At 42.7% G+C, this 18085-nt stretch overlaps 1 protein-coding gene across 1 annotated transcript in view; it reads left to right on the top strand.

Moving 5' to 3' along the window:
- The window catches only part of ADAMTS18 (ADAM metallopeptidase with thrombospondin type 1 motif 18), a gene marked incomplete at both ends in the record, with an annotated part of 157673 nt that overhangs the window by 118319 nt on the left and 21269 nt on the right, over nt 1-18085 (top strand). The window contains 3 exons of the mRNA XM_082677835.1: nt 11326-11467; nt 14082-14208; nt 17465-17669. Of these exons, the coding sequence (XP_082533961.1) occupies nt 11326-11467; nt 14082-14208; nt 17465-17669 (474 nt within the window). The remainder of the gene's footprint in view (nt 1-11325; nt 11468-14081; nt 14209-17464; nt 17670-18085) is intronic.

The raw sequence follows: 18085 nt of genomic DNA, 5'->3' as shown, positions 1-18085 counted from the left end.
AGTTGAAAGTTAAGTACAGTGAAGGGCATTTAAATATTGAAATTTGATCTCCTCAATTGCATTTGAGGAATCGATCTGCTTTCTGAAAGGCTTGCCTTTCCCAAAGTGAATAATTTACACATAAGAACTTGCTGACCAGTTAGCTCACAGTTGACTTACCTTCATCTGGGAGAACAGCAACTTGCCCTCCCAGGGTGGTGGGTTTAACAGATCTTTTCACTTATTTCTGGGTGTTTTCTAGTGCAAGGCAGGGGTAATGCAGTCCTGGGACAGATTGACTGCTGTCAGTTAACCTCAAGAAATAAGTGCATGGCCTGACACAAAAGTGTCTTCTGCTTCTGGTTATTTTTAATGTCAGAACTTTACAGAATGTCTTCATAGGGAAGGTCAGTTTAAATGGAAAACAGATTTTCACTTTTATCACCAAGGCATGTGTCTGCCTAATTTTCAAATACAGTCTCTGTTACAAACCTTCATTCTTCTCGGAACCCGGATTCTACATGGTCCAACATTAGCAACAGGTGGATGTCAATTTAGAGTGAGCTGGCCCCTTAATTTCCTCAGTGGCCAAGAGGAAATTCCTAAGGGTAATCAAGGATTTATATGATTGTCTGAGGTCTTAAATTTTTAGGCATTATTTAAGCCCATCAATCAACTTTTTATTTTGAAGTACAGACATACATATACATGTAAAGGACTTGGAGAAATGGAGCTAATGTTCATGACCCTGTATCATATTTCTGCGTTGCCCAGGGGAAAATGACTCACACACGTGCACACCCCAGCACAGAAAGAAATCAATATTGATTTGGCAACCATATACTTTCTGAGATCACTACAGACACAGTTATTATAAACTAGATAATTTCCACATCTTTCTTTATTTCAGCTTATCCCCTACAACGTGAGTCTGGCATAGAGTCTAAGGAATTTCTCATTGAACTAGTGCACTCATTAGTCATCTGAAAGATTTAAAAGTCAGCTTATATTTCAATAGTCTTCAGGATACTATGCGTAGACCCACCGTATTTATTTTACTGGGTTTGGGAACACAAGAAAAACTAAATCTTCTGCACATCACATAGCTAAATTGTGTGTGTGTGTGCGTGTGTGTGTGTATGTGTGTGTCTTGTACAAGGAATTAAATGTTGAAGTGGTAGAAATGTGAAAACTGAAGTTCAGAGTTGAAATTTACACGTCTTCGTTGAAAAATAATCGTTTAATCTGTAGTAGACGTCTATATGCTGGGCGTTTTGAGTATGGCTGAAAATTTAATGTTTTTCCGTTTTGAGATTGAGCTATAGGTAATGTAAGGTCACCGGCTTTGTCCTTTGTATAAGTGCAGTGCAAAAGTCCCGTTTAAGATATAATTTTAGGGAGCCTTGGCAATGAGAACGAAAAACACAAAAATTCTCTTTTCTTTTCGTGATTAGTGAAGGTGTCCACTTAGAGATGATGCATTCTTTAGAAGTGACTGAAGATCAGCTTTTTTTGCTAGCTGATGCACTCTCACACTCTCTCTCTCCCCCCACTTCTCCCCACCTCCCCCTCCCCCCTCTCGTGCCCCTCCCCCCTTTCTTCTTGCTCTCCTTTATTCTCTTGCTCTGTCTCCGTTTCTCTATCTGTCTCTCTCTCACACACAACAGTGAATGAGTCATATTCTCCATCAAACTGTCATGCAATTGGAGGGCAGGTGAGGAAATTCACCATGAGTGTTTCATTTATAAAGTAACTTCATCTCTGTCTGATAAACAGTGAGTCAGGACGACATGATAACACAGGTTGCTAGTCTAGGGCTGAAATATGATCCCCTGTGTTTTTACAGCATTCCTTTTTTTTAAAAAAAAAGTCTTAAAAATGAAAGCTCTCCTTTATGTTAAGGATTTTTTTTCTCTCTCTGTTAAGAGGCAAAAGGGGGTGTTTAACTCTTTGAAAACCCTTTCCCAATGAATCGTGTACCAAGAGAGAATCCTGCAGCTGACAAATACAGCAGCCTTTGTAATGACAGTAAGTGAGAAATAGGTTAACCACAGGCCAGTTTCAAGGCAGAAAAAGACATCTAAAGAAAATTACTATAATAAACAACTTCCTCCGCTCTCTGGAAAAAGGAGATGATGGGGTGGCGGGGGACCAGGTAGACAGGCACATTGATCACTGAGTTGACAGTGTGCGAGCATCACTGACAGAGACTCACCTTCTCAGCCAGCTCCTTCCTTGTGACCTTGCTGTCTGCATCCCCCGCCCCCCACAAGGGGAAGGGGCTGAAATGAGTAAAGATGTGCCTCACGATAAAATCAGTGTAAGGGAAAGTAGATTATCCAAGGAGCAGGGATGGGGTGAAGACACAAAACACAAAAGAGGCAAAGAAGTAATGGAGAATAAATTCAGAACAGATGATAGGAAACTCCAGACTCCAGAGGACGATTCAGATGTGCTTTCATGATGCCACATCATTTGTCTAGAGATTGCCATTTGCTATTTGAAGTGCAGGCCCCCAGTTAATTCATGGCAAATACTTCTGTGACAGGTCGGAGAACACTATTTCTCTTCACTAAACTCTGAGGAATGTTGATGAGTTGAATTAGAACTGTAGTCGGGGTTCAATGTGTCAGCCCACACCTTTGAAGCTGCCTCACAGATGTACTTCCAAGGCCCCGATCGGGGTCTTTGTGGTGCTGTGTCTTGTCAAATCCAACTCACTCACACCTAATAGCAGTGGTGATACCTGGTCATGTTTTTCAGGCTTTGAAGCAAACAAGAAGGCAAAGACAACTGGCCGATTTTTCACATCACGAGGCTTCCAAAAAATCACAGGATTATACAAAAACAGGAATTCACACTACAAAACTATCCCTTCCCTGACTTAGCCAACGCGTAACGTACGGCGCAATTCATCATTTCTCGGAAGGGGTCAGTCTATAAAGTAGGTTGTATTTCAGCAGTTAAAACAATGGTGAAATCCAACACATCTATAAATGCAGGGGAACATGGATTGAGGAGATTAAAAATCATGTATCCTTAAGTCAGATATTAGCGTGTTCAAGAAACAACGTTTTCAGGTTGGAACCCGATAGCACAACGTAAATGTTATGGCATGCTCTTGCGTCCCAGTGACAACGTCTTTTCAACAGTTCATCCAGTTTTTAGAACTTTAAATTAGAATCCTAGATGTGACATTTCAGAGCTGGAGATGCAGTGTCCCAAGAGTTAAGATGTCCAGTTTGGGAGTCGGACAATATCAGAGACTTGCGTTCTCAGTGTTGCTACTGACTAGCTACGGGACCTTGTGTATTGGTGCACTCATCTACAGCACTAAGATATTAACAGCACTGTGCCTTCCTCATAGTATTGTTACCAGCTTTATTATTTTTTTTAATATTTATTTATTTGGTTGCCTCAGGTCTTCGTTGCGGCAGGCGGGCTCCTTAGTTGCGGCTCGCCGGCTCCTTAGTTGCGGCATGCATGTGGGCTCTAGTTCCTGGACCAGGGATCAGACCCGGGCCCCCTGCTTTGGCAGCGCAGAGTCTTACCCACTGCGCCACCAGGGAAGTCCCGAGTGTTGTTATCAGCTTTAAATGAGATAATGCTTGTACAGTGCTTTGCCTGGCATAACACTAAGTATTGCTGCTGTTGTTTTTTTAAAGCGATCAAGTACATTACTGAAGACAAGAAATAGGCTTCCAAGCATGCACTAAATAAAAAGTCGGTCTTCAGAACCTATGCATAACTCTTTAGTTTCCATGGGAGAATTAGGACAACTTCCTTAAAAGGAAAAAGGGGCCTTAAGTAATGAAACAAAAAAGAAGCTGATTGAAGGCATTTATAGTTTGCACATTAAAAATTCAAAGTGGGAGTGACAGAAAGCAAGCTGTTTACCCAAGATTACTCAATGTGTCCTTTGTTTTAACTTCGTGTGCCCCAAGCAGAGCCTGCATCCCCCTTCCTTCAGAGGGCAGTTGGTAGAGTCCAGCCCCGTCTGTGGTTTTCCAACTTAAGAAGCTGTAAATTTTATAGCTCCGCACCCTGCGGTCAGAACTGCTGAGTGCTGTGTCTGAAGTCAGGTGGTTGGTGTGTTAAAGGTAGACACTGAACAGTTCTACTGAGGACCTGGAAGCATTTAAGGAGGTTGCTTGCCAACTGTAAGTTAGAGACCCAGTGCCAGTTGGCTGGAAAATCCTCTGGACTGAGTCCAGTTAAGTAGACTGAACTGCTGGCAGTCTTTCCAAACTTGTGCATTTCGCAGCTGGGCTATACAGTCCGACGCGCAGCACGGGGCGTTATTGTGATGTTGTGCTATGATGGGGGGTGGGGAAGGGTTGTGGCATCCACGTGACCTGGAGGGCCTTTGTGTTCTCCACTAGTGCTGAAAAAAGTTATCGACTGTGCTTGACAGGGTCACTGAAAATATCTCTAAATAGATGTGAGTGATGGGAATTAGCATTTTCAAATGACGTATTGTTTCAGATGTGTTCGCTCCTCAGCATCTGCAGAGGCAGTTAGAATCTTAGCTACGCGGTTATCGCACATCGTCCCACGGTCCTGCTTCCGAGCGTCGGGTGGGTCGCACTGTCTGTGGTCAAGGTGATGGTCATGGTCACACTGAGGTACTTAGGTACAGCCGAGCCTGCCAGATTAGTGGGTGTCATCTTCACTGAGAGGAGTGGGCAAAGTCATTGTTAGACCGCAGGACCATTTAGAATTTGGAACATTTAAAATTGTGTCTTAAAACTGATGCAGGAGAGAAAACCTCAGCCTTCAGGTCGGGCAGAGGTGGCTTCATGGACGTGGAACCCGCAAAGTCACAGGGGACCTCGGACCCAGAAGTGCCTTATGTTTGGTTTACTGTTCTGTTGTCACCAGCTTGAAATCCTTAATCATTTTTTTAAACGAGGGGCCTTGCATTTCCATGTTCGTCTGGGCCCCGCAAATTATGTAGCCACTCCTGAGGGTGGGATTGACTTTTTTTTTTTTTTTTGAACAAAGTCCAGTCTTTCTTCAGAATGGGGTAAAGAAGGGACTTAGAGATTCTTTCAGCCAGACGATCAGTCTATTTCCAAAGGATTGGCTATTGCAAGCATCAAACAGTAGAAGATAAGACAACTGCTGTGTATTCCATTCTCGGTTACTTTGTTCCTCATACAGGATTAGAAAAAGGGCAGAGAATGCCTAAATTATCATAGAGAAGCAAATAATGTAATTGGCAAATACTCATCTTTTATATATTTGGTCTTGGTGTCCATTTGTTTAAATAATTACTCTCTTTAAGAAGGCTTTGTGAGCTGATGTTAAAGTAAATTCTAAAGTGAGCTTTCTGCTGGTTTATACAAATACTGTCCTTCAGCCTACGTGATTACACATAGAACTCCCTGTGACCTTACAGATACACAGACATTATAGTGAAGCCATGAGTCATCTGATTTTTTTTAAAGATGAGAGTCTTATTCATTTGTGCATTCAATGAATGCATTAATATGTCCAACAAAAAAAATATAAACAATATGTCCTGTAGGCCATTGGCTATAGAACTATACTAGTAATATGACAGTAACCAGCTACGACATATGTTATGAGTTAGTCATTTAAAGTTGCATAATTTTGTGCACATTTACAGTAAATCGTGGGAGTTATTTCTCTTCTTGACGTGGCTGCATAAGTAAGCTTCTTTTATTACCTTGATAGTATGAAATGGAGTAGTTGCCTTCTTGCTATTAACTACTTTTAGCGCAGACGTTTTACTTTTCAGAGGATCTTTACATATTTTTGCTTCACCTAAGGGAAGGAAGGTGGGAAACTCAATATGAAAGTTTGTCCTTGGGCTTCCCTGGTGGCGCAGTGGTTGAGAGTCCGCCTGCCGATGCAGCGGACGCGGGTTCGTGCCCCGGTCCGGGAAGATCCCACATGCCGCGGAGCGGCTGGGCCCGTGAGCCATGGCCGCTGAGCCTGCGCGTCCAGAGCCTGTGCTCCACAGCGGGAGAGGCCACAGCAGTGAGAGGCCCGTGTACCGCAAAAAAAAAAAAAAAAAAAAAAGTTTGTCCTTTTGGGGGGAATAGAAATCCTCAAAGAAAACAAATTCTATTGTTCTTTTGTGGCTTCTTGGCAGGAATCATCACCAAAATACTTCATTAATTAAGTAACAGCTACACAGTTTCCTTAGGCAGTCACGTGATCCCCTTCCCCCAGGTTCACAGGAACATTTGATTTCCCTTGGCAGGTTATACGACACTTCGTTTTTAACCTCTGAAGTAACCATATTATTTTTAAGCGTGGTTGTGTCCATCTCCTCCGCTAGAGAATACGGCTTCTTCTCATCCCTAGAGAGCCATGATCATGGAAATCCAAAGAGATGATGGCGGCTTAGACCAAGGAAGCAGCAGTAGCAATAGATAAAGTGAGACGTGGTCAGATTTGAGTAATATTGGAAGTAAAGATAACACCATTTCTTGGTCGATTAGGCGTGGGGTGTGAGGAAAAGAGAGGAGATCAACTTTCTATGTTAGCCTGAACAATTAGGAGGATTGGGTTGCCATGTTGTGAGACTGGGAAGAACAGCCTTTCAGAGAACAGGGTAGAAAATCCCGAGTTCGTTGTTAGACTTTGTTACGCCTTTTAAACAAAGTAGAGATGCTCAGTAGACAGTTAACTCTTCGAATGTGGAGGTCCGAGGATGGGCTTCATTTATAGCTGTCCCATATGGTAGCCACTACTCACACGTGGTTCTTTAAGTTTAGATTTAGATTCAATTAAACGTAACGTTTTATCCTTCAGTCACAATGTATACTACGGCTCAAGAGCCACGTGTGGCTTGTGGATGCCACATGGACCAACACAGGTTTATAGTGTAATACTTGTCATCATCGCAGAAAGTTCTGCCGGAAAGCGCTGCTGTAGAGTTAGGAATTTGGGAGTGGCCAACCCGTAGATCGCACTTAAACTACAGGACCGGATGAGATCACCTAGAAGGGGGAGTGGCCAACCCGTAGATCGCACTTAAACTACAGGACTGGATGAGATCACCTAGAAGGGTGAGGATGGAAAACAAGAGCTCGAGATACGAATTTGGGAGTGGCCAACCCGTAGATCGCACTTAAACTACAGGACTGGATGAGATCACCTAGAAGGGTGAGGATGGAAAACAAGAGCTCGAGAGGTTGGAAGTCAATCTGACATTGAATCATTAGGAAATAAGGATTCAGCAAAAGAAACCAGGAATGAAGGTCGGTCGGTCACTAAGGGAGGAAAAGAACTGAAATGATGGGTTTCTAATAGTGAGAACAGGAGGAAGTGATCAGCTATGTCCAGTGCTTGATGACTGGTTGAGTAAGACAAAGCCGTTGACTGTTGGAAATGACAAGGTGCCCTTGAAAGAGAGGTTTCAGTGATGTGGTGGGGAGGGATGCCTGAGAAGGAGGGACCACGGGAGAATGAGGGATACGCGGAGATCCAAAGTCAAGGCGACTCTTAGAGGGATTTTTGCTACAAAGGGAAACAGTGAATGTGAGCTGGAAGTGTACGCAGAGATGAGATCATTGTTTTCCTCTTGAGATGAGGGATATAATAGCATGTTCGTGTGCTTATCGAATGATCCAATAGACAGGGACATTTCAATAAGGTTCAAGAGAGAGGGGACGACACTAGCAGCGATGCCCTTAAGTAGGTGAGGGAAGATGGGCTCCAGGGCAATAGTGGACAACCCGGCTGAGCATCCTGGGTAACAGAAGGAGAGGAGGAACGTGTGGGTCCAGACGCAGAAACACAGTTGACGGGAGAGATTGCCTACGTTCTCTTCTTGATGGTAGCATCAATAATATTTTATGGATTGCTTTACTGGAAGCCTAGGGAACCTTGACATCTTGGTTGTTTTTGTTTGTTTAATAGGGACGACACTTTGACCTTCACAGTCCTTTTTTTCCCTCCCTCTCTTAAATGCAGCCTGCTGTTCACAGCAACATCTTAAAAGTTTTACAGTGAAACCACATGCCACCGTATGGCCTAGGTTCTAGAATCCGTCTGAAAGGTAAAAGTAGAATGTATTTCAAATGCTCATTGAAAATGCGCTATACCACTCTTCAATCACCAGAACGTAAGCCCTTGACGTTCAAAAGGCAGGAACTAAAGTTCTTTCGTATTTTCTTTGCACTTCCATTGGGGATCCCTTTCCCCTGCGGCAGTGGAAGTCAGGATCTAGCCTGAACGTGGGGTGGGGTTGTACTAGGAAGCGGAGCTAGGTGAGTGGATTTCTGTGTCTATCACACTTGCCCTTGAACTTGTCTATCTTATGTGCGTGTGTGCTGCAGCTCCATTGTGTTGTAATATCATCCCGACCTTGAGCCTTAGCTCACTGTAACTCTGATACATTTCACCTGTATTTTAGTGCCATGCTCGCACACGTGGTGTGCTGCGTTATTTTCTTCCCTACAAGATCTCTGCATTACTACCGCGTAAAGAAAATAGCAACCAAAAGTGTTACATTTGAGATATCACTTTAACTCAAGGAGAAATTGAGTTGAAATATCCATGGGCATCAGTGTTACCTTCTGAATGTGAAATTCCTCTCAAAATTCTAGCTTGATTGTGAACAAAGCTCTGAAGTGTCTCTGTTTACATAATATCACATGAGAGACATTAACGAAAACACTGCAGAACATCTCAAATAAGGAAAGCATTCTATTTATTCAAAATATATGAAATGTTATACCGTACCTGAACACATGATTCCAAGAACGCTTTGTATCACTTAGCTGCAAAACTAAGAAAAGCAAAGGCTAGAAGGATCCTCGGAATTCAAAGACTCCTGAGACCTTGATTTTGAGAAGGTTTTCATTGGTGACTAAGGAGAATTAGGCATTTGTTGATTTTAATGGTACTACCTGTTGTGTTTTGTTTGCTTTTTGTTGTGGATGGGGGTGAGGGAAACAAAGACCCATCTGTTAACAATTTGGTTGTTTCTGGGAGCCACCAGGATTTGTTTTGTTGGATGACAAATGATGTCTACATCGTGGAATCTTCAGAGCAAGCCATAATACTTCTGGAGACATTTACGCTAATAGCAGAGTGGAAAGCATTTTGTAGCATCCTAAGGAGCGGTCTGGTGTAAGCTGCCACCCACCCAACTTTAATGGAGGTGGGATCCCACCAGACAGAGCCAGAGCCAGGAGTTCCTATTTTTAACCGAAACCTGCTTTGCTTCTCGGCCATGAATGCCCAGTTCTGGTGGTCACACACGTTTTTCACAAGACACGGGTTGGGAGAAAACCAGCTGTTTGTATTTACGCTTTGAGCTTGAAAGAAAAAACAAAGAGAAGTAGTTAAGAAAAGAGAAGATCGGGACTTCCCTGGTGGCGCAGTGGTTGAGAGTCCGCCTGCCGATGCAGGGGACGCGGGTTCGCACCCCGGTCCGGGAAGATCCCACATGCCACGGAGCGGCTGGGCCCGTGAGCCATGGCCGCTGAGCCTGCGCGTCCGGAGCCTGTGCTCCGCAGCGGGAGAGGCCACAGCGGTGAGAGGCCCGCGTACCGCCAAAAAAAAAAAAAAGAGAGAGGATCAGGAAGGGAGGCAAATAATGTGATAATGTGCTTGCCTAAACCAAAAACAAGGTGATATCCAGACACAGAAAACAAACTTACGGTTACCAAAGGGGAAAGGGTCGGGAGGAGGTATAAATCAGGAGCTTGGGATGAACAGATACACACTACTATATATAAAATAGATGAACAACAAGGCCCTACTGTATAGCACAGGGGACTCTCTTCGATATCTTTTTTTTTTTTTTTTTTTTTTTTGCGGTATGCGGGCCTCTCACCGCTGTGGCCTCTCCCGCTGCGGAGCACAGGCTCCGGACGCGCAGGCTCAGTGGCCATGGCTCACGGACCCAGCCGCTCCGCGGCACGTGGGATCTTTCCGGACCGGGGCACGAACCCGTGTCCCCTGCATCAGCAGGCGGACTCCCAACCACTGCGCCACCAGGAAAGCCCTATTCAATATCTTGTAATAACCTATGATGGAAAAGAATTTGAAAAAGAATATATATACATACACACATATGCGCACACACACACACACATAGATACGCACACACCTATAACAGAATCACTTTGCTACACCTGAAAGTAACACAACATTGTAAATCAACTATACTCCAAGAAAAAAAAAAAAGTGATATCTTACAGTCTTTAGGCACATTTTGTTGGAGGGCCGAAATTCTATTTCAATTTCATTCACCAGTCACCTGTGTGATCTTGCACAAGTTCATTCTTCTCAGTTTTTTTTTTTTTTCGATGAAAAGATAGACACCTACATTATAGAGTTGTTAGAGGACTCTTGAAATAATGCATAGAAAAAGCCCGGCAGAGTGTCTGACACCTGGGAAGTGCCTGATAGTGTCAGATTTATCCCAAGTCCTTGCCCTTTTGAGGTCAGATCCGTTCCAGTATATATATTACCAACCACGACGTCTGATCGTATTTCTTTTTGTCTTATCTGCTCATCCTGGTACACAGTTAACAGACACCTACTCTTTGGGCAGATTCTCTTTGGAAATCCTATTGGGAATCTGCCTGGATTCTAAGGTTGATGATAGGGATTCTAAGTGGGGTGTTCTAAGGTTTTCTGAGTGCTTCCCTTGTGTCTAGCATCTCCTGGCATCCAGGAGAGGGATTATAAGTTGTGGGCCAGGATAAATCATAAAAGTCTATATACGCTGATTCAATTTCAGCCGTTATCTCTGGAGCACCACCATGACTAGAATCTCTCTACGAGAGTTGTTGAACTGTCTGGTGTCATACCTAAAATAATAGAACAAAGATATATGGGCCAAAGGTTTGAGACCCTAGGGGGGGAAAAGACATTTCAACATCCCAAACCTGGGAGGTTCCACATATATCCACCCAGTATTCAATATGAGAATGATTTCTGCTGAGAGAGTTATGCCTATGTTGAGAGTTAGCATATTTTAGTATCATGCTAGGCTTTCAAGTTTAAAGTGAAGGTTGAGACCTCATAGTATAACCTCTCCTTCAACGTAAGGTAAAAATCTATTTTCTTGCCTTATTCATTGGATACGCCTAGAACTGAGGGTTGTGGGCTCATAGCAAATGTCCTGTTTCCCTGCTGTCTTTCTAAATCCCAGTTCTGATGCTCTAGAGGTACACATGTTAAAGTGTCATGGGCAAACTTTAAATCGACATAAAACCTACTTGGGAACAATGATGTGAACCGGCTTTGAGGTCAAAATGGCGTGCAAATATCTCTAAAATGTTCAGTGAGATTTCTGGAATTCCAGGGTCTGACCTGTATCTTGATCTCTGATTTGTATCTTACACTGTCCAGATTCTGATGCAAGGCAAAAATCCGGGGATATCTTGGAAGTATGCACTTCCCCAGGTCGTGAATGGAACTCAGCCAGCCTCAGAAAGACACAGCCACACCTGGAGCACAGTGCAGTCAGATTGCTCCTTCTCCTGTGGTGGAGGTAGTTGATTTCCTCACCGTCTTCCACGTCTCTCCTCAAACAGGGTCTTTCACTGGTTTGCAGGGTAGAAATAGAGACATAGTTGTAGAGCACAAACATGGACACCACGGGGGGAATAGTGGCGGGCAGGGGGGGTGGTGGGATGAATTGGGAGATTGGGATTGACATATATACACTATTATGTATAAAATAGATAACTAATAAGAACCTGCTGTATAAAGAAATTAAATTCAAAAAACAGCAACAGAAAAAAAATGAAATTACGTTCTTCTACTTCAAAGTCATCCATGGTTCCTCTTTGCACTTGGATGAGACCCACGCTCCTCGTTGTGGCCCACTGGACCCCGCGTGGTCGGGCCCCCGCCTCAGTTTCCTTTTGTAGAACCCCCCCTCACCTGCCCTGTTTTTTAAAAAAAAAACAAAAACAGGTTCTTTCACTCCAGACACCTTTCCATTGTATGGTTTAAATAAGCAACAAAAGAACTATCTCTATGGGAACTGTCACTGTAAGAAAAAAAAGCAAATATTATTTGTACTCTTCGGGGATTTTCCTAGGTAGAAAGGAACCCACTCACACAAATCTCAAGTCAGCCACAACCAGGACTCAAGAGTTAGGCATCTGAAAGTTACAAGGGGGGGAAATAGAAAATATGTGTCCATTTCTTATAAGGATTGAGTCACTGATGGATTTTTCAGCTCACAGCTTCGTGTCTTTCTGTCCTGACTTCTCTGTTGTTGTCAGCCTCCCAGTGGGACTTAGAGAAGGTAGGGGCAAGACAGTGAAAACACACGCAAGGCAGACTTAAGACAGCGATCTGACACGTGGAAGCAGTGGCATTCCAGCCCCACAGGGAAATGGATTAAATCCGAGAAATAGCCCTTGTAAGGAAGGGAAAAACAACAGCCATCCTCTCAGTGCGTAGACGGGAGGCATTTTATTTAGGTCCCAAAATATCACATATTGGTTGGTAAGTCAATCTTTGTCACACTTGCCCTTTGGGAAGAAGAATGAGTCCATAAATGAGTCCATGAAACCAAAGCATGAAGGTTGGTCCCTCATTTCCTCATGCTGAGAGCACCTGGTGACAGCAGGTGTCCCTACTGTGTCCATCCCACTGAGCAAAATGGGGCATCTTGGGACCAGAGACAGAGCAGAAATACAGAAAGTGAAGAAATTCTGTCTTCAGCTGCCCATGCTAGTTAACAAAATATGAAGAAATACTTCTTTTTTAAAATATATATGAAATAATTAAAAGGGAATATATTTTTTATTAATACACATTTTAAAAGCAATATGCTATAAAGAAGAAAATAATCTCCCATAATCTTTTAATCAGCAATAGCCAGTGTTAATACTTTGGTCTATATCGTATTCTTTTTCTTAAGCAAACATAAAAACACGTGTTTCACATACTCAGACACATGCCACACATGTATCATTTTATGTTCTTTTTTTTCTTTTTTTAACAGAACAGAAACCATAATCTTTATGCTGTTTTTCACGTAGTCTTCAAGCATGAGCAGTTGTTCATGTATCAAATGCTCTTTGAGATCATTCGCGATAACTTCCTGGTATTCCAGAGAGAGCACAGGTTCCGTGGGAAAGAGAGAGAGTCAATCCATTTTCCATTTACAGGGAATAAATACAACCAAGGGGAGGATGCTGGACAAGTGCATTATGGGATTCTCCTTTGCCTTGAGTTAGCAACACCTTCGTGTGACTCACAGACCATAGCATGTCGGAAGTCTAAGAGAAGACAAGTCCAAATGAATATGTTCTCCAGAAGCAAACTCTTGACTTTAGGGAGTCCCAATATTTTGATCAGTTCCTCCTGAAAGCAGACCCCCTTCAACCTAATCATTCTAGCGGGCGTGACTTTTCACTGTTGCTCAGATTCCATTTTAAGGAAAAGTCCATGTGAATAAAGACAATTGAAAGAGGGGGCAGCGTTCCTATGTGGGGAGCTGACAAATACAGTTAATCACACACAAAATAAAGTGTATCTTGATGAGAGGTCCTGAAATGAATATCGAAAACAAGGCAGTGGGGTGAACAGACAGAAACAAAAAACCAGAGTCCTTGCGGACAAGTATGAACACATATTCAGTGAGTTCAACTTTTTGTTTATATGTGCACATACTCAGGCAAGTGTAGAAGATGCTTCATGAAAAAGCAAAATCTTAGAGTTTCCACACAGAATTCCCCCAAGATTTTTCTTTGCAGAACATTTTCCATTAGATATGTGCAGTGTGAGTTAAAGCTTCTGGGATACTTCCCTCAAACAGATATTGCCCCGTTTTCAAAATTGTTTTCAATTTCAAAATATTGCCCTGCCTTCATTACTATATCGTTCTAGAATCCACGGCAGTCTTGAAAACTAAGACGCTACATGTTAAAAACTATTAAAATATGAAAACTGTTGGGGGGGCGTGGCATGAGGGTGGAATTCACATGAGTTGTAGATTTTATCAGAAGGAAGTGTTTTCGTACAATATTTAGGTTCTGTATCTTCAGTAAATTATCAGAACCCTGGTAAACCCGAAGCTACACTTGGAAACTAAGCGGAATTGGTTACCTGCAATTTTCACTTTGTAACTTCTGATATCTTATTAGGTTACATAAGTGTCAAGGCCATTTGCTTACGGGATCAAAACACTCAAGTCAATTCCTCATTCTGCAATGCGAGAGCCAAGCCAGCAACTGAACCCAAAATGTGCAATGCCTTCTCCTGCCCTGCCTAGTAAGTCATCTGGAAATGTCCTTCTGGTTGCATCTGTACTTGTGTGCCTTTATTGTTGATAGGAGATGGTTGAAGCCACTGTTGATGCCTCTGATCCAAAGTGATTCAAAAAAAAAAAAGTCATTCAAAGATAGACAGAATACCCCCCACCCCACCCCCAAAAAAAGTCAATATAAGAAAGGAGATGAGAGTTGCAGTTAAAATATATAACTTGAAAAACACAAATTTGCTTCAGACACTCAGACTCTGGCTATGCCAGCATAAGCTTGGGGTAAAAAAAAGGCATAAAGGCATCTTTTTTCAACCTTTTCATAGAGACCCCCCTTCTCTGAACTAAAACAGATATTTAAATAACACAGAATCGTATGTTAGTTAAATTTCTATGTGGTTGTATGCTTAACGTTTAGAGAGTCATCCAAGATTTTAAAAATCATATTACTCTGCAACCCATGAAAGCCCAAATGCAAATTACACAGTAGCAAGACACAAAGTTAAAAGGAAGGGTGTAGAGCCCAAGTGGTAACCCCATTTTTGATGAAGAGACACGGTGGGGAGCTCAGTGGGTTTGCTTTTGGATTGATTTTAGCCACACTACTATTTGAACGCTAATTTTAACTAATGTTCCCAGCCAAATGGAGTCTCTTCTTGTTTGATTTATCTTCTGCCAAATGTATTTATATAGAGTTGACAGGGTTTCTTCTGCAGCACTGTTGTGTTCCCTGCTGTTTCCGATCATCTTAATAAGTAGTGTTTGCTTTGTGGTGATGCGATTATATTGCACAGTCTTTTTATATACATACATATTTTTTTCCCTGTAAATAGTGTATTTGTCATAATCGTTTGGGGCTTCAGCTCCCCACCAATCCCCTAGGCCCAATTGTCAACTCCGTTTTTCCCTTAGAGTTTGGAACCAGCTGTATCCTGAACACAAAAAGGAGAAAGACATGTGGGGGGCTTCCATGGAATTTTCTCTCTTGCTAAGAAATGTCTGGCTCTAAAAATATCCCGTGGCTCTAAGACGTGATAACCAGACAGTGTTACTGATCCTTGTGGAATAATCTCTCCCTTAGATGGGGGGGTGTGTGCGCGCATGTGTGTGTACGTTTAGGTACGTGTAGGGATTGTCAGTACACTTGAATGTAAGCTAATGTTTTCTTATTTTAAGCCTCCTTTCCATCATTGTTTATCTCCGCCAAGAAAAGAAAGAAACCCCATTCGTATGTACCTCCATGAAAAGGGAGAGAGAGCGTTAGTCATGCTTAACTCCCAGAATTTTCCTGATAGCTCCACGTAGAAATGATATTCTGTGCAGTAACAAGTTTGCTGGCTCTTTAAAAGCAGAACAGCCCCTGCAGTGACTCTGCAGAGTTGGAGTGAAATGGGCAGTGTCTTTTGTTTCTTTTCCCTTTTATGCCACCCTATTTTTTTTTTTTTTTTTTTGGCCTCGCAGTGAGAGGCATGCAGGATCTTAGTTCCCTGACTGGGGATCAAACCTGCGAAGTCCTAACAACTGGACTTCCAGGGAATTCCCTGCAACCCTATTATTTATCTCAGTATTTCCTGTTGAATAATGGGACCTTTTAGGGACTATTCTTCTGCAGAGATATACTAGAAATAAGGGCTTAGACTATTAGAGCTCTAAGGACAAAGGAGTTCATCTGATCTAACTCCATTATTTTCCCATGTAATGACCATGTTATATGTCCTACGGTACGCCAGGCCCTCAGCTGAGGACTGGAAGACGGAGATGAATAGCTTGTATTTCCTGCCATCAATGAACCCACCATCGAATGGAAGAGCTGGATGTGTAAACAGATAATTGAGATGCAGTGAGATACGTGCTATAAAAATGATAAATATAAAAAAGCAGTAAGGGGACTTCCCTGGTGGTCCAGCGGTCAGGACTCTGCACAAGGCACAAGACACGGCCAAAAAAAAAAAAAAAAGGCAATAAGGGAGAAAATGGAAAGTGGAGGAATCAGGTCTGTGAGGTCGGGGTTGATTAAAACTAATAATTTCATGATAATATATATCTTTTCTTTGCATCTTACTGTAAGAGAAAATGATTATACAAATACAAGGAGTTCTTTTATTTGGTATCATCTCTCTTTAACTAAGATAACATGGATTATGCAATGTTTTAGAATACTTAGAATCCTAGAACTCATGTGCTAAATTCTCTGGACTAACAGAAGGGTCTTTAACCTCACACCTCAGGCTTGTGGGGGCAGGGGAAACCAGAGCAAGTATCATAGGACTAGGAAGATGCAGAAATGCAGACGTGTAACAAACACACATTTGGTCTGGGTGATGTTTTTATGCTTTCAAATGATACTTAGAAGATTTGTAAACCAAGAGCAGTTTTAGACATTGATGCTTTGAAACGTATCGTGATCCTATCTGGTGGATCTTTTTAATGCTAGGCCTTCGAATCAGAGAATTTCAATTAATCACAGCCAGTTGTTGACAAGAATTCTTGGTTGCAGTTGATCATTCTTCAGTGTACACCAAGTCTCAGACAGCTGTAAAAAAAAAAAAAAAGAAGCGACCTGGCAATCTTTAAATAAAGAACTCGAGATTATATCTCTAACCCATCAGTAAAGTTTAAGGCTAACCAGAAAAAGTAGGTGGGGGAACCACCTACTTAGAAATATTCTTTGTGAGACCCTCTCTGAATGTGCCCCTCTCTCTTTCAGATGCTCGCACGTGCGCACACACACACACACACACACACACACACACACACACCCCTCTCTCCCCCTCACTGACCCCTTGTTTCATTAGTCTCATTATTGTACTTTTATTAAGTTCTTTGTAGCAATTATCAGCAAGTATCTTCTTTATTTGTCCACATAGCCACCTCCTTCCATAAGCTTCTTAATGGGAAAAGCATTGCTTCATCCATCTTTTCCAACCCTAATGCCTAGGAGATCCCGTGGCGCAGGGTTTAAGATCCCAATTGGCTGAACGAATGAATCGCTCACATTTCCAGATGCCACATGTTTCTTTGCCTGCAGAGGGCAGGAACGTATTTTTCCCCAGAATCACGTGGTGATTCCATGTGATCCCCTACAAATGGACCACACTCACGTAGGCTTGAAAATCTATAAAAGCAGAATCAGTATGAATTGGCCATATTGGTTCTACAGTTGACCTTAGACTTTCATCAGGTGGTTAATCTTTCACAGTAACTGCTTTGGAATTGATGATCCTTAGTCTTAGCTTCACCAGAAGTAATTCTGTCTTTCACTGAAAGCTGGAAGCCAGGTGAATGGAGCGTGTGCAGCCGGTCATGTGCGGGGGGCCAGCAGAGCCGGAAGGTCCAGTGTGTCCAGAAGAAGCCCTTCCAAAAGGAGGAAGCGGTCTTGCATTCTCTCTGCCCAGTGAGCACACCCACTCAGGTTCAAGTCTGCAACAGCCATGCCTGCCCTCCAGAATGGAGCCCTGGGCCCTGGTCTCAGGTAAGTGGCAAAGGCTTGGAGTCATTGGATTCATTCCCCGTGGAAAAGGAAGGTGACAGAAATATGGGTGGTATCTTTTTTCCCCTAAGAGTGTCTCAGCTGTTGATATGTTTGTGGGAATCACACTGAGTTAATGGGAAATGGGGCATTTGAATGAGCATTTGTAGCGATGCTTATGCAGCCGGAAGTGTGAGACCCCCCTGTACGACAGCTTAGAATACTTCAAAGTCTGATCTCCTAAAAAATTAGAATATGGAGGCCATTTAGGCTAGACTAGTGAGTGTTGGAGGATTGGCAGATGAAACTGGCTACTGAATTCTCCAAAGCAAACGGAAAATAGCAAGAACTAGGCATAGAAACATAGAACTAGGCATCATCTTGCTTCAGTGATAAGAGGTGCGGTTATTAGGATACAG

Source organism: Grampus griseus (genome assembly GCF_964374135.1).
Source record: "Grampus griseus genome assembly, chromosome: 19".
Taxonomy (NCBI): domain Eukaryota; kingdom Metazoa; phylum Chordata; class Mammalia; order Artiodactyla; family Delphinidae; genus Grampus; species Grampus griseus.
Note: the sequence above shows the minus strand (reverse complement) of the source record. Positions and strands in the feature narration are given on the sequence as shown.